General features: G+C 32.7%; 2 protein-coding genes across 2 annotated transcripts; one reads left to right on the forward strand and one right to left on the reverse strand.

The window, feature by feature from the left end:
* Positions 1-21: 21 nt before the first annotated feature.
* LOC131947763 (adhesion G-protein coupled receptor G2-like) lies at positions 22-3,713 on the forward strand. Its single transcript, XM_059309060.1, has 5 exons — positions 22-277; positions 1,325-1,394; positions 1,605-1,801; positions 2,715-2,906; positions 3,465-3,713. Exons 1-5 carry the CDS (start codon positions 46-48, stop codon positions 3,587-3,589), a joined length of 816 nt encoding a protein of 271 aa, XP_059165043.1. The 5' UTR covers positions 22-45; the 3' UTR covers positions 3,590-3,713.
* A 1,906-nt stretch (positions 3,714-5,619) lies between these two features.
* LOC131947765 (EF-hand domain-containing family member B) lies at positions 5,620-17,073 on the reverse strand. Its single transcript, XM_059309062.1, has 11 exons — positions 16,799-17,073; positions 16,282-16,344; positions 15,693-15,901; positions 14,864-14,985; positions 13,462-13,619; positions 13,055-13,221; positions 12,364-12,586; positions 10,026-10,221; positions 9,297-9,512; positions 8,403-8,584; positions 5,620-8,094 (listed from the first exon to the last, which is right to left on the reverse strand). Exons 1-11 carry the CDS (start codon positions 16,889-16,891, stop codon positions 7,903-7,905), a joined length of 1,821 nt encoding a protein of 606 aa, XP_059165045.1. The 5' UTR covers positions 16,892-17,073; the 3' UTR covers positions 5,620-7,902.
* Positions 17,074-17,133: the final 60 nt, after the last annotated feature.

The raw sequence follows: 17,133 nt of genomic DNA on the forward strand, positions 1-17,133 counted from the left end.
GCTACCTCCTGCAGAGCACTGCGTCAAAGCCGCCCCCAGCAGACCATGTTCAACCTCTCCCTGGCCCTGCTCATGGCCTGGATTGTCTTCCTGGCAGGCATCAACCAAACGTCTTCCCACGCTGGATGTATTGTGGTGGCCGTCCTGCTGCATTACCTCATCCTGGCATCTTTCATGTGGATGTTGATGGAAGGAATTTTACAGTACCTGCTCTTTGTTAAAGTTATGAACATATACTTCCATCGTTACTTGCTCAAAACTGCCTTACCTGCTTGGGGTAAGAATAAATGAACTATTAATAGAATATTTTGGGTCAGTTGTCTATGAACTCATACTTCCATCGGTACATGCTCATAACTGCCTTACCTTCTTGAGGTAAGAATAAATATTATAAATGAACTATTAATAGAATATTTTGGGTCAGTATTAAGCTATGGTTTAGCCTTGGAGCACAAGTTTACAACTATAATGGAAGGAGTTTGCGTTTGTCTTAAGATTTATAGTTGTCACTTAGTCCAACCAGCTCTGGTGGCTATGGCATGTAGTTAAGTAAGAAAAAATGTGTATGGGTTTTGTAAAGTTCACATAATCTTCTAATATTGAATTAACAAAAAACCTTTTTTTTCCCCTCATTGTGACACAAGCAATTTCTTAATCTTTTGTCGTTTCTGAATTTCACTTTCTTATTAGCTGGTTTGATGGAGTTTATTCAATATTTCAGACTTTATGATCCCAAAGGGGTATTTTAAAGTGAATGGGTAGAAAGTGTAATGAAATTATTGCTACATAACTAATGATTTGTGTAAATAATGTGTAGTGAGAGTAGAATATTTGTATGTTGGTGGTTGAATTACTCAATGTATTGTTAGCATCAGGTTAGTGAATGTGTTTAGGTAAGTGTGTTAGTTTAAAGGCCCTACTCATGAGAGTAAAATTGAATTGGAAAAAGAAACAATTGGTGGAGTGAGTACAACAGTATGTCACGTAGTGTGTGTGTGGGGGTGGGGGGGGGATGAAGCAAAACAAGCACAAGTGGTAATGATGTACATAAGGAAACTTTGGTGGTGACTTTTGATGGTTACAATCAAATCACATTTTAATAATTACATTCACTATCATCACATTTACATAGTTCTAATTTTTTATGTGCCAATTTTTCATGTTGATTAATTTCATAAATCAGTGTTTGATTTAATCTGTTTATGACATGGAATCGTTGTTACCTGTGTTCATTTCCGTTGTTTTGTTTCTTTAAATAATTAGTAAAGACAAAATTATTTCTCAGCATGTATACAATTCTAAATTCTAAAAATAATTTTTTTAGGCCTTCCTGTTGTACCAGTGATAATTATACTGATTATTGACAAGGAATTATACAAAGGAGGAAATGAATAGTTAGTATATTTTATACTGTTGCTTTCATGTTTTTTGTGGTATTTTTTGTTATTTTTATATTTTTCCTTGTTAGCTTTATAACATTTAAATTATTATTAATCATGGTAAATTAATCCAATAAACATAATACATGGACCTGATGCTTTGTAATTTTTATGTAAATGTATTTTACTATTTGTTTCGTAAAATGTACTTACTCAATTTTTCAGTTGTTGGATGTCTTTACCGGCATTGTACTATGGGTTTGCTATCCCAATTGGAATCATTATCCTGACGAACATTGTCTTTTTCATCATGGTGACTGTGAGCCTGTGTCGCAGGAGGGACATGAGCAAACACTCAACCTCCAAGAGAAATCAGACGGTGGTCAATGTTAGAGCTTCCTTTATCTGCTTTTGTGTGCTGGGTAAGAACTTGGAAAATTTAAAATTACACTGTTGTTTTTTCTCATAATTAATAAAAAAGATCTAATGTTTCATTGGGCAGATGAAGTGGAGTTCATGTTTCTTGACCTCAGCAGAGGCGTAGCGACCCTTCCCGGCGCCCGGGGACAAACTTTTCTATTTGCACCCCTCCTCGAGATTTTGATTTGCACCCCCCCTCCAACTTTCGATTTGCACCCCCCCTCGAGCATTTGATTTGCAGGCCCCCCTCCCTCAAACTTTCGATTTGCACCCCCCCCCCCCTCGAGATTTTGATTTGCACCCCCCCCCCTCAAACTTTCGATTTGCACCCCCCTCAACCTTTCAATTTATTTTTCCAACCCATTTTTGGCGCCCCCTAAACTCGGCACCCGGGGACTTATGTCCCGTCCCCCCTCCCCCGCCCCCCCCCCCCTTGCTACGCTACTGGACCTCAGCATATAAGGGATAATGTGGTCAGCACTATGCCCAGCTGCCTTTACTTTCCCTAACATGAGTTAGGTAACCATCAGTGTTGGGTGGACTCAGGGACTCATAATTAATACTGGAGCTAAATTTAAACTAGCTTCAAGAAATTATACTCATTTATAATTAGCATACAAAGTGGGTGATATAGAATTAATAAACCATAGTTATGTCAGAAAAAAAGTGATAAACTAAAATTCTATGTAATAAACAAGTAACGCAATAACATTTCTTTCCCTTCCATTTATACATTTTAAGAAACCACCTATAACTACTCTGGTTTGAGTGCTATATTATATATGTAAAAATGTTATATCAAATTTTAGAATGTTTATTATTTTAAGTGTTGCAAGTATATTGAAAATAAATTCTAAAGTAAAAGTTTGATAAAGCCAAAACACTTAATAATTTTTCACATGATTTTTCTTTTAGGCCTGTCCTGGATATTTGGCTTCCTGGCAATAGCTGATGCTCGTGTTGCTTTCCAGTACTTGTTTTGTATTTTCAATACACTCCAAGGTTTTATAATGTTCATTATGATGACAGCTCGAGATAGTAATGTGAGAAAGTATTGGTTATCCAAGTTTTACAAACACCGCAAAAAAGAGAAAGAAAGAAAGACTGGTAATAGCTTAGTTATGTAATAAATTTATTCATAATTTAAATTACTTTTACCTAAGTTAAGAGATGATCATTCTAAAACAAATAGAACTATGTGTCATAGGTTAAAATAATTATACTTAATAAGAATTATACAAATTTTGTCCATTTTTAATAAAGAAATACTTTTGTTTCAAAAGAAAAGTCTATTTTGGGGAAATTTTTTCACTTTCTTTCATCTTACATAATGTCAAAAACAAATTAATGATGTAAATAGTTTTCTATTTTTATATCCCACCAAGTTCTTGTTTATTAATATACACAGTTTTATTGTAATATCATTGTATGCAATTTATTAACTGGTTATTTATCTTAAAAAATACATTCCTTATTTAAAATTTCTTCCTGCTTTAAACCAGAAAAAACATAACTTTTAATTACCAGATACTTACTTCCCCTTAACTTATTTAATTTCCCAGAATAGTGTAGATGTAGATAAGCAATTATGTTTCTCTAAAATTAACAGTATAACATTCATATCTTCATTTGTATGAAGTATTAATTTGTTCTTTATTTCAACAGGAAAAAGCAACTCTGAGAATACTAATTTCTATCCTAAAGCTGCTGCAACAAATAATACAGTCTCCAGTAATTCAAATTCAAAAAGCACAACTACAACAATTTTTGATGGAATAGATAAACATTGATCTGATGCAGGAATCAATAAGCATGATCAATTATAGTAACCTCTTGGTTCTGTTGTATAAATAGATGTCTTATAAACACCACTCATAATTTACTGAAAAGATATGTTTTATGTAGTTAAAATATTTTTTTCATATAGTAAATGATGGTTGTTTTTAAATATTTTATTAAAATGTATATATCTTATATTTTTTAAATAGATAGGTTTTTTAAAAGCTGTATGTTTATAATGAAAGCAATGTATCATATTTGATTGAATGTACTGAATTTATTAAAATTTTTAGCAAGAGACTTGCTTTATTTGCAGTGCTTTTATTTCTATAATTATTGGCATTATGGTACAAACACAATTATTGTTTTTTAATGTTTTTATGTGTTTTTTCCCTGGGTTCTCAAATCTGTTGTAACATTGAAACTAATAACTGTTGTTTTTAACCTAATCGGTTGTTCCATGTCTACCACAACTTAACCGGTTATTCCATGTCTACCACAGCTTAACCGGCTATTCCATGCCTACCACAACTTAGCCGGCTGTTCAATGTCTGTTACCACTTAACCGGTTGTTCCATGTCTACCACAACTTAACCGGTTGTTCCATGCCTACCACAACTTAACTGGTTGTTCCATGTCTACCACAACTTAACCGGTTATTCCATGTCTACCACAACTTAACCGGCTGTTCCATGTCTGTTACCACTTAACCGGTTGTTCCATGTCTACCACAACTTAACCGGTAGTTCCATGTCTACCACAACTTAACCTGTTGTTCCATGTCTACCACAACTTAACCGGTTGTTCCATGTCTACCACAACTTAACCGGCTCTTCCATGTCTACCACAACTTAACCGGCTCTTCCATGTCTGTTACCACTTAACCAATTATTCCATGTCTACTAAAACCTAACCAGTTCTATTTCTACCACAATCTAAACATATGTTCCATGTATGTTAAAACTAAACCGGTTATTCCATGGCTTATACAGCCTAGCCAGTTGTTCTAGAGATTACTTTACTGCTGGATAGGAGGCAGCAATTGTTTATACACGTTTTTTATTCACCTTAATTCCTCTGTAATGCTTAATGCTTTATTCAACATGGGTGGAATCTTGTGATCAGAGAATTTAACCAGTTTCAACCAAACTAGCTTGAAACATGGCTATGCTCCAATTATCATTATAGTGATTCCTTCTAACTATTTAGTTCATTGTTTAAATTATATTCCAATGTTTATGGGCTCATGACTAGATACTACTATGCCTACCCTTTTATATTTTAAACACTTTTTTACTTAAATTTATATTGTAAACCTTTATTTACTTTTTTATATACATTTTTAAAAAGCTTTTTAAACAAAGAAATAATGTGCATTATTATTTTTTTTTTGTAACTATATTTTGTGGCATTAAGTTAAGATGCTATTGGGAGGTTGTGCACAATAGTCGGATGAAAAAAGTTCTATAAATATAAAAAAAACAAAAACTATGTAATAGGTTTTTTCCTCATTAATTTTAAATAAAACAAAAATAAAAGTAGGTGTCCTTTGAAACCTGGTAGTCCATGAGGCAGAAGTGACCTCCCCATGTGAAAGGACAGTGTGGTCAGCACTATACCCAGCTGCCTCTACTTACCCTAATTTGAGTCTAGCTCCCATCAGTTCTAGGTGAACTCAGGATCTCCCTTGGCATATTGAGAAGCCTAAGACTTGATCAAACAAGCTAGTTTGTGATTTCAGTTTTTATTTTATCCTGAAGTGATCATGAGTCTCTTTTAAAGGCTGTGTAATATAGTCAAGTCATGTTCTTGTACTGGTCTGTAATGGTTAAAATTATTGTCTATGCAGACATACTCTAAAGAATGCTTGTAACTTTAAAATCTCAATTTGAATTCAAGACTTTTGGGCTATAGCATACAGCAACCATGCTGTCCCATTTAAATGTAATATTTACATTCATTTTCACCCTGCTCTGGCTGTCTAGACCAATTATTAGAACAGACTAAACAAGCTTTATTGTTTTTTTTTATTATCTGGAAAAGACACTAATATAGACTTATGATAAAAACAAAACTATTAGATTTTGTATTACTTTTATTTATTGAAATTCAAACATTTGTTGAAGATGAAGGAAATTCTCAGCACTTTACATAAAACCTCCCTTGGAAATTTTTCAAAACCATTTTATGTTTGATAAAGAGATTAAGTTTTAATGACTTTTTCCTTGATTAACATTGTTTAAAAATTCACTTTTTGAACAAAATGTAAAGAATAAATTAAAAAATCCTCAAGTGGTAAAAAGCTAAAAAAAACTCTAACATTTGTTGAACATTTTACTTTGTGTTATAAACATGTTATTTTGAAGAATCATAAAAAAAAATTCAGCATGTATAAACCTACTTATACTTGTTGTTAAAAAAACAATTTCTAGATTAATATCATTTATACATTGTTTTAATGGCACTTTTTTGAAAAAAAATATGAATAAAGTTGGCTTATAATAGGGCCTAATTAAATCATAGGGCAGCTTCTAATGAGCAGTAGAATTTAATCAATGGATAAAAATATGGATGTACTCATAGTTGAACAATTTAATGTATCGAATGCATCCATTTTAATTTCTGAGAAAAAATGTGCAGTTTATGGCACATGTTCACTTTTAAATCTGCAAGCAGGATAGGATTAAAGTAAAATTTAAACACTGGATTAAATCAACTTCAAAGTTTTGAGACGCAAAATCTTTTTCAATGGAAACCCAAAGTTAACACACAATTTAAAAAAGGCAATTAATACATGGCATATACACAATAAAATGTAAAGATTAATAAACATTCTATTACTTATCACAGTTTGCATGTAAAAATAAAATAATAAATCAAGGCTTGTGTTTGTAAAAATTTGTAGTAAAGGCTTTATAATACAGTGAAAAGAATTGAAGGCTTATGATGATAAATGAAATCAGTTGAATATGTATTTTATTAAATGAAATCTAAGAAACACATCTCATTCAAACACACAATATGTAAAAAAAATGTTACTCAACCTAACTACTAATTGTAACTGGTTTTTAGCCTTATAGTTTTACAATGGCTTTCAATTTCACTGAAACCAGTAATATAATAAATTAAAACTATTAAGTGCATATCAAAAGGCATTATATAAAAAAGGCTAGTTTTTATGATCATTTTATGCCATATTGATTATTAACAGGATCAATACTGATATTTACCATCAGGGTTTATGATACCACAAAAATACTGAGACAGTAATACTATTTGTAAAAAAAACTTGATTGAGACACAAAATACTGTTGTAATCAATATCTGTAAGTGCATTTTTACATTTTTACTTTTATTTAATATCAAGTGAAATGGGCTTCTAAAATATTAGTTGTTCTAAAATATTATGTACAAAAAACTCAAAGCATTAACAAGGGGTGATTTTTTTTTTAAACTGTTAAAAAGCTATTCATGTATTACTTTGATATTTTTCTACTGACAATACTAGTAATCTGAGTCACAAAGCTTGTTTTATTTAAGGGCAAAACATAATATATGGACTGTTTTAATTTATTTCAAAATGGCAAGAACAATAACAGTCTGCTATAAATTATTTAATACTGTAGTTGAAAACTGTTTATCTTTTCATATAAACTTTAGTTAAAATATGACAAAGTGGGTGGAAAACCAACATTCATAAGAATTATTTTATAATTCAAAAACAATTAAAACTAAGTATAAATAGTGATAATTTGAAAATTGTGCAGTAAAATGCTCAGTGTTATAAGACACTTGTGAGTTTTAAAATAATTGGACAATTAATACTGTAATTAACATCATGTAAAATGTTTAATGCTGACATGCAATTTAATATCTAATCATAATAATGCTGTGCTGAATCAATAAAATGATTTAACTAAGCTTAATGAAGCTAAGCAATTCAATTTGTAAACTTAGAAAACAGTGTAAGCATATGATTAAAAAATCAGTTATATCATCTTATTTATTTAAGACCTCTTAAGCTGGAACAGATGATTCAGAGTTGAAATTTTTTTGTGAATCATGGTATCTCAGGTCAAAAATACTGTAAAGATCTTACAACCAAATTTTTTTATTTTCCCTTATATTAACAGGGCTGTAATACATTACCAACAGAATATGCATTTATTCACATAGATGAAAGAATTTTAAAATCTCTTAATTGTGTACTTTTAAAACATTTAAGAATAGCTTACCATTGCTGGTGCTGAATTATATAAGGAAAAACATTCGCAATTGAAAATTATTTTTCTGAAGAAAGATATTTTTCGGTTCTTGAAGAAGCTTACTGCGCCTCCCCTAATGAAACAGGATGTATGCCAGCACGAATCTGCCTAACCTGGATCTCATCTAGAATATTCCTGAAAGATTCCACACTGACATGACCTTTGGGGTGAGTCTGGGAGGCCATTTTGTAAACTTTATCCAACTCCTCTCCTGTCAATCTCACACCAATATTTGTGAAGATGGAGCGAATCTGAAAGTCGGATAAACTTATGGATAACAAATAAATGTGCACATTTAAAAACATTTTAAAAATTTCATACATATTTAGTAGACCTATTTGATTTGATAAAGAAAGTTGGAGAAAACATTTGATCTTAAAGGTACATAAATTTTAAAAGTAAACTTAGATTAACAATTTCTTTTTAAAATATTAGTAGATTAAATTAAAATATTCTGAATAAAGACATAAAACCAAATGTTGAAAAGGCTGACACAATAGTTAGCTTTGTTGGCCTAAATTATAGAGATATCATCTTTAATTGAAGGGAGATAACTCACCTCTTCAAGAGTTCTTGGTTGAAGTAAATCTCTCTCATAAACACTGTGCTGACTGAAAAGAGAGGGGTACATCAAGCCGTACACATAGGCTTCATCCCCGTAGTTGATTCGATCAGCAATCCTCTTCACTTTGGGGGCACGCAGGTCAGAGCGTACACTTGGCACCCCGTATGTTCGAAAACCTTGTTTAAAGATAAAAAATGTGTCTAACATACATGATTTATTGTAATAGAAACTCAATGTACTGAGAAATAAGAAAACACTTTTTTTAAAAGATAAAACATTCATCTAACAAGTTCTATTGTAACTTAAACTAAACATACTGGGGAATTAGTAGAAAAAGGGCTTTGTTAAAAAGATTAAAAACGTATGCCAAAAATGTATTAGATTGCTAAAGTGCTATTTAATTCTAATGTTTTGTTTCTTACTTCAAAATAAATAATATTTAAGTGGTTTTTGCCTGCATTAGCATACTGCTTACTACATACTGATTGGAGCAATATAAGAATAATTATCTACAGACTTATGTTTTGACCTGATGAATGTGAAAGTGTTTTGGGCCTGCATTCAACAGCTATGAGTTCCCATAAACATAATGTTACTGTCAAACATAATGTCTAGACAACTCAGTATCACTGTTAGTATCAGGATTAAATTTCGGGTAGTGATACATAATTTTTTTTAGCTTTAAATAACTATTGCTGGAACTAGTTTTTGGTCAGGGTTGGGGTTACAGCAGCAATACTAAAAAAATTGCCTTGGATATAATTTTCTGGTTTAGTTCTAAAGCCAGACCGAGGTTAGGATTAAGGTAGCTATTCTAACAAAAAGTGTCTTACATTCTGCCAACTTTAATAAGAACCTGATTTTTTTTTATACATTAAGTGCACTCACTTTTTGAACTAATCCCACCTGGGCCGATGACTGCGTTGTACATGGCATTACTGGTGCTATGGTTACCAACATTGTAGTCAATCTGCCTGGGCAAAGTGCGGGCTGTAACTTCACTTGTCTGTGGTGTCTTCTGGACCAGGTCTGACTCGTTGATGAGTTTTTCAGGTGGGTTTGGATTCCTCAGGTAGTCGGCTCCAAACATCAGCGGTGGGGGCGCTAGGAAAGTATATTTTGTTTCAGGTGATTTATAAAGTTATGTTTTGATCAATCGTCAAGTTCAATTATGTAAACATTTTATGTAATTGTTGGGGGTTTGCAAGTTAAAATGCTTATATACAGTTGACTGCCACTGACACAGTCACCAACAAATGAACATTTAACTCAGATCACATGTCCTGTGAAAAATTCAGGACTTAAATTATTTAGTGACTAAACTTACATTATATACCATTTTAACATAAAAACAGAAATTTTGCTTATTGCTTAGTATTACTGTGCAAATGTACTAAAAATATCTTTTTAAAAATGTATTCATTTAAAGCTAAGCCTACTTATAATGAAAAAAAATGACTAAATTTTTAAACAAATTATTTGATAAACTATGTATAATTAAATTTAACTATAAAGACGCAAATCTTTATAAATGTTAGTATGAAAAATTAGTTTCAAAATAATTATAATTTTTGTGTGTGTATCAAGTAAGATAACAACGCAGAGGAAAATACTTACGGCCCAAATCATCCAAGCCTGATGGCATTTTTTCCTTCCAGTTGAGAAAATTACAAAATTCTATGTAGCTGATCATTCCATCCCCATCAACATCACAATAGTCCAGCACCTTCCCCAACATATCATGGTCTACTGGCAGTCTGTACTTTACACACACATTGTGCAGGTTTGACAGAGTTATTTTCCCTTTACCATTCTACACACATAATAAAACAATAAACTGTTAATATTATATAAACATTCAGAGTCTTAAAAATGAAATAGTAAAGTTTAATAAACCGGGAGTGATCTCCCCTAAACTTTCTCGAATATTCTTATATAAAATAACAGGGGATGGGAACTCGGGCTATAGACATGATTTTTAATCCATTTTAAATACTTTAAGTTTTAAAAATAGAATAAAATCTCGTAGACAAATTAATTGCACACCAAGTGAACGCCAAATAAAAAAGCGCATAATGGTGCGCAATATTATTAGTACTTTTAAAATTTACATTAGTTTTTTGAGAAATCGGAAGTAGCGTAAATTACTACTTCCAGTCAACGGAAATTACTCAAAATTTAACAGAAGGTAGAGAATTAGATCTTTTACTTACATGTGAAATTTCATTTATCTATCTGAAATAGTACTCAAGTTATAGGCTTTTGAAAAATTCAAAGTAGGAAAAGTACCACTTCCGGTTATCGGAAATCGCTCAAAAGTTGATACGGATCTACGATTTCGATAAAATACTTATATATGAAATTTCATCAACGTAGCTGTAACGGTACTCAAGTTATCGTGTTTACACACGGACAGACAGACACACAGACACACAGACAGACACACAGACATACGGACAAGATTGCAAAATTATGTTTTTCCGTATCAGTGAGGTGTAAAACGTCGAGATTTGTAAAAATCTCGATTTTTTTTTTTGCACGATTACAAGACTTTCTCTATACTTCGTATATACGAGAAAGTAAAAAGGGTTAAAATACATACTTTTCTATTTAAAACAGAACTAATTAAATTTGATAAATTACATCTAAAGCTTAATTGTACAGTTCAAAAAATTGGATTATAGTCTGTTCATTAATATATTCTTTCTTTGTTTATAATTATTCTTTTATTTTAACTGTCACCATACCAGCCTTGCCAACCATCATCGGTGATTCCGCCCATATACATTTATATAGAGAAAAACTTTGGAGATGTTATATACAAAACCAATAAAATATGTCTATTATGGTAGTATCACAACAATACCACTAATTTATCATATAAGCATGCATCATGGTCTTCCATTGATGTCACATACCAAGGGGAGGTAGTTTCTTTTAACTGAATTTTGTGACTATGAGTAATGCCAGGGTAAAATACTTAAAAAAAACTTTTTAAAAAACCACGTTTTTCTTGTGGACTAAAAAGTAGAAAATAAAATTTTCTTTTGTGCTTCCTCGAGCTGTGCAGGTTCTTGTGATGACTGACAAAAAACGTGGGTACGTTCACCATCAAATTTCCCGACCCATCTGCCCGACCCACGTTTTTTGTCAGTCATCACAAGAACCTGCACAGCTCGAGGAAGCACAAAAGAAAATTTTATTTTCTACTTTTTAGTCCACAAGAAAAACGTGGTTTTTTAAAAAGTTTTTTTTAAGTATTTTATTTTCTCCTTTTTAGTCCGTTGCTACACATGAAAAACGTGGTTTTTAAAAAAAGTGTTTATAAATACACGGACTAAAAACTTGAGCGACCAGGATTCGAACCTGGGTTGTCGCGGCCACAACGCGAAGTACTAACCACTATACGATCACGGCCAGCGCGCTCACATCGATTGGGGCCGAAGTAACTGGGTCAATAGGCCTCCAGTCTTGTCGGTATCTTTAGAAATCATGTCCTCAATTTTATGGTCCTTGGGGCGTAATTAAATTAAGCTAATTACGGTCACTAATTGCTAGTTTTTATGATTGCATCTGAAATTGTTAGGCGAAAGTAGCATGCATGCCAAATTTCAGGTCTATAGAGCAATCAGAAGTGGGCTAATTTTCGATGTCAATTTTAACAACAAACATCCAAACAAACAAACAAACGCGAAGCTGAGTTAAGAAAAACGTGTTAAAAATGGGTGAGGGGTTGAAGAAATGCAACAAAGCATGCTTTACTTAGTTCATAAATTTAAAGACACTTAAAAATTATGTTAATTTTTATTATAATTTCATTTAATGCTGGATGGGGGTAGGTAGTTAGAACTTTGTGACGTCACCATCTCAGGTGTGAGATCGAGCCTTAAATAACCTTACTGGGTTACCTGAATGTATAAACACAAGAACAGGTGAAAGAAATCTCTCAGCCTACCTGATCATAAAACCTAAAAGCTTCTAGAAGATTGTTGAAGTGGTGGTAGTTTATTTTTTTCAGCTGTTGTCTTATTGCGGCAACAAGAGCTCTCTGGTTCTCCTTCCCCCTGAGTAGGTTGTCTACCTTACGATTATGAATTAAGTCCCCTGCTCCATAGGGGTCAGGCTTATGCAAGGCTCCAAAAGTGTGGTCAGGGGGGACGTTCAGTGTGTCTTTTATTCTACGCAAAAAAAGGAAAAAAGGTTTCACTCATCTAAAAATGTTAAACAATTTAATTTTAACAATTTAAGATTTTCTAAATGTATGTGTGTGCTAATCTAAGTAAATACTACATAAATGTATTAAGTTACTTCTTGAAACTTTTTTAAATTTAACATATATTTTAAAAATTGTAAATGAAAGGGTTTTTATTCTGTAAATATTGTGTTAACATTCTGTAAATATGATGTTAATATTCTGTAAATATCATGTTGCCATTCTGTAAATATCATGTTAACATTCTGTAAAAATCATTATAACATTCTGTAAATATAATGTTACCATTCTAAAAATATCATGTTAACATTCTAAAAATATCATGTTAACATTCTGTAAATATGTTGCCATTCTGTAAATATCATGTTAACATTCTAAAAATATCATGTTAACATTCTAAAAATATGCTAACATTCCATAAATGCCAACTTACGGGTCGTGAACCTTCCCCAGCTGTGGCTGGAACTTCTCCCTGAAGTCATCTAACCTCTTGTTGATGATTTTTGTGGCCTGGTCTGCCTGTGTCTCATGGATCCACTCAAGGGTGTGTTTCGTCAATCTGCCGTCATTGCAGTGCGGAGTAGGCAAACCGTATTTCTTCTATTAAATAAAAAAACAATACTAAATATTAAACACACTTTCTTGATTTAAATGACACAAAAATATGTCACTTTCTGTTTTATGATTAATTCAAGTATAGATAGTAATGAGCCATCATGGCCTAATAATATGTGTGTTGTTTTTCTAAAAATAAAATATTTAACATTGAAAAGCATAAACAAGAGTTGTGTTGACTTGTAGCAAGACAAAGGTATTGCTACCTTAAGTTGATATTAATACCTGAGGGTGAAAGTTTGGGCTGCTGTAGCTGCGATTGACACGTTCCAAGGGGTAGTAGTCTGCATGAGACTTCACATAGAGATCATGTCCCTGTGAGGCCTCTTGAAAAACTTGCTCGTAATTTTTTGGTGGGTTTATAAGACCCCCTGCTCCAATCTCTGTGATAGATTTTACAAAGTAAGATTTTTAGATGTTTTTTTCTTCTAGGGGTCATCCATAAATGACGTCACACTCGTAGGGGGAGGGTCCGTAATTTTGTGACGGTGTGTGATGAGGGGAAGGGGTAGGGGGTCAGATGGTGCGACATTACACTTTTGCATTATAAAAAAGCAATGTTAGAAAACGAATTTTAGCAGTTTTTTCGCGTTTTAGAAAACTGTTTTGATAAATTGTAATAGTAATTAATTAAAATACTCTATGTTGACAGAGTTCAGACAAGATTTTGGAAAAATATCGATGTTTTAGGAAAAATTCAATTGCAATTTTGAGGGGGTTCTAAGCTGTTGTGTGACGTCATTTTAGGGGGGGATCTGGCTTTTTGTGACAATGCGTGACGGAAGGGAGGGGAGGTAAAAATCGTCAAAAAAATCGTGATCAGAAATATTGTGTATTAATAGTATTAGGTAAGCAAGGTACCTTCAGTTGAATGAATATCTAGTTATTAGAGTATAATAATACAACTGATTTCTATTTTTGGAAACAACACAGTTAGAATCTAGGTTAAAGGACCACAATAGTGTACAGATCACATAAGAGGTTTAAATGCACAGCTTACAGAAACCTTTTTATGTATTTAAACTATTTTCTTTATAGTGCAATTAGTTGTCATTTATTTGTTCCTTAAATATAATTATTTTATTAAAAATAATCAATAGAACTACTGATACAAAGTGCATCAAAGACAGTATTTTACTAGTATGGCTGTTAATTTCTTTGTAAAGGGAAACAATATTCACAATTTTCTAAATTTAACTTTTTAGTGGGATGTTCAAATTAAAAAAAATATTAACTCTTTCTATACCAGAGCCGTTTCCACCTCCTGACCTCATTATTTACGTGACCCAATTTTTTTTACACAGCCCTCACCTACTTAAACAATTATAGCTCCTATGTTTTTCTAACCAGATTTATGTATTATACATCAAAATGAACAGAAATGAAATTTCTATAGTAGTATATGAAGATAATTGTGAGTTATGTTAAAGAATGTAGGTTTTTTACATGTTAAATGACGTGTTAAAGAAACAAACACTAGCGGTGTCGAGCCGTACCTTGCGGCTCGCGGGCCTACGGTGAAGCTGGCTCAAGCCACATCTCGCGGCTCATGGGACGGATTGAGTTAATAGTTTCTCATAAACTTCTGTTTCTTTTTAGCTTAACATCTTTATAGTTATTAACATACCCATTTCTGTTGGAATGCCAAAGGTGAAACTACTGGGGTCAATGTTGTTAGGTAAATTTTTTCGCTGATCGTATGATCTCCCAAGTGGGGCTTTTTTATGGCTGAGATAGTCACTCTCTTGTCTGAAAGTATTTTATAACTTTTTTATTTCAATAAAATCACTTCATTTAAGTACACATAAAAAAATACACACATCAAAAAATAAATGGAGATCATTTGGCCATGTGTTGAGAAAAGAAGATACCTCAATATCAAAGACATCACTTTTAGTACATCCGATTGCAAAAGAAGGAGAGGGAGACCAAAGTATACCTGGTATTGAACAGTCAAGAGTAAACAAAGACAGCAGATCAAACCAGAAGGCAACAGAGAACCTGGCCAGACACAGACAGGAGTACGAGAGTTTTGTTGCGCCCCTTCATACTAAACAGTGTAAAAGGAAACAAATGGCAGTCCATGGTACAAGTAGAGCTCACCTGTTTCAAAAACCTCAGCATATGAAGGGATAGTAGGGTCAGAACTATGCCCAGATGGCTATACTTTCTCTAATTTGACTGAGGTACCCATTAGAACTGGGTGGACTCAGGGTGTCTTACTGACTCAAGCCTAGGATTCGAACTCCAGATGCTCGGGTTAGCAGTCAAACGCTCTACCATCCAACCACACTTTCCCCTCAATGTTATAGTTTGCAACAGAAAAAACGATATTTTTCATTGAAAGATTTAACATGTTTTGAATGAAAATCTAGGATGAAATTTTAAAATCTAGTCATGTAGTGTAGATTTCATATTATAGTTAGCTCTGAATACATACAAAAATTATCTTCAACCTGTCAAGAATCCTTTGAGTGAAGAAGCTTTTGGGATCCGGATTGACCACTTCCTTGGCACTGCTTGATGGGTGTGTGTTAACTCCATGTGTCATTTCTACAGCCCATTGTCTGTGGGGATCATAAGCAGTGCCATAGAACACTCGCATCTGTCCAGCATCAGGGCGGACTGTAGCTCGAAATTTTCTAATTACTTCTGGAGATGGAGGCTGGTATAAAGATATAATTTTAAAAACATAAATTTTAATTATTTAATAATATTTAATAAAAAAAAAACTTAGATTAAATAGTAATAATTTACAATTAGAGATACATAATTTCGTGAATTTGTTTAATGCTCCATAACCTATGTGCATAAGAATAAATAGTAAACAATATTTTAAAAATTTTACATCTTTTGGCTAAAATTTCTAAAGCAATAGCTATTTATTTCATTTGCCATGAGGTAAAGTAAGAAGTTGGGGGTTGTGGATCTTAGAAGTGTCAGTGTTGTAAATATTTATTATATTTCCTTTGTTTTGTTGATCTTTTTCTTTCCTGGCAATTTGATATTGTTACATCTTTAAAACTAAAATATTAAAACACTCACCCTGGTATCCTTTACACGTAAACATTGATCAGAAGAATCTCCAAAATAATTTAGCTTTCCAGCCTGTACAGGAAAATAATGAAATTAGCTGCTTTTGTTGGAAGTAGCATAATCATTAATTAGCCTAACAAATAGATCATCAATTGCTTCCATTGGCTTGAAAAGTCTATGGAATCATACTAAGAAACTGTTTTAAATCTATTAAAAAAAATATGGCAAGAGAAAAAATTATAGTTACATTTCTAAAAAAATAACAGTCAGGACCTGCCCATACAGCTAAATGGATAAGATTTACGAGAAACAAATACATATCTGGGAAGTGTGATCAATAAGGACGGGGGAGCAGACAAGGACATAAAATGCAGTATGAACAAGGCTAGATGTGCCTTCAACTCACTGCGCCCGATGTGAAGGTGCATGGCCCTGCCTGTCACTCCAGAGCAAAATTGGGATTTTCAACACAAATATTAAGGTAGTATTGCTCTAATAATAATAACATCACAATATTGCTACTTACAGCCACACATTGAGGTGTCCTGTCAATGAATTTTCCCTCATAAGCTGGTTTACCAGAAAGTGCAGGAAATTTAGAAGTTGTTGGATTTGCCATTTTTATTTGGCCAATGTCATTAAAACTCAGAATAAAGAGTTACGTGAGTGAATTTATTTGTTTACAAAAGCGCCATTTAGTATAGGCCTGATTACACGTATAAGTATAAAAGGTTTAATGGTCTTATAATTAGTACTCAGGCTTGTGTTGTTTCAATTACTACACACGACCTCCATCTTCATAGCAATTTCCTAGCAACCAGAAGCTATTACTTGACACGCAAATTGTGGAAATAGAAAAAC

This window comes from Physella acuta, unplaced genomic scaffold (assembly GCF_028476545.2).
Source record: "Physella acuta isolate Inbredline_101_S28 unplaced genomic scaffold, ASM2847654v3 ptg000606l, whole genome shotgun sequence".
NCBI classification, from domain to species: Eukaryota; Metazoa; Mollusca; class Gastropoda; family Physidae; genus Physella; species Physella acuta.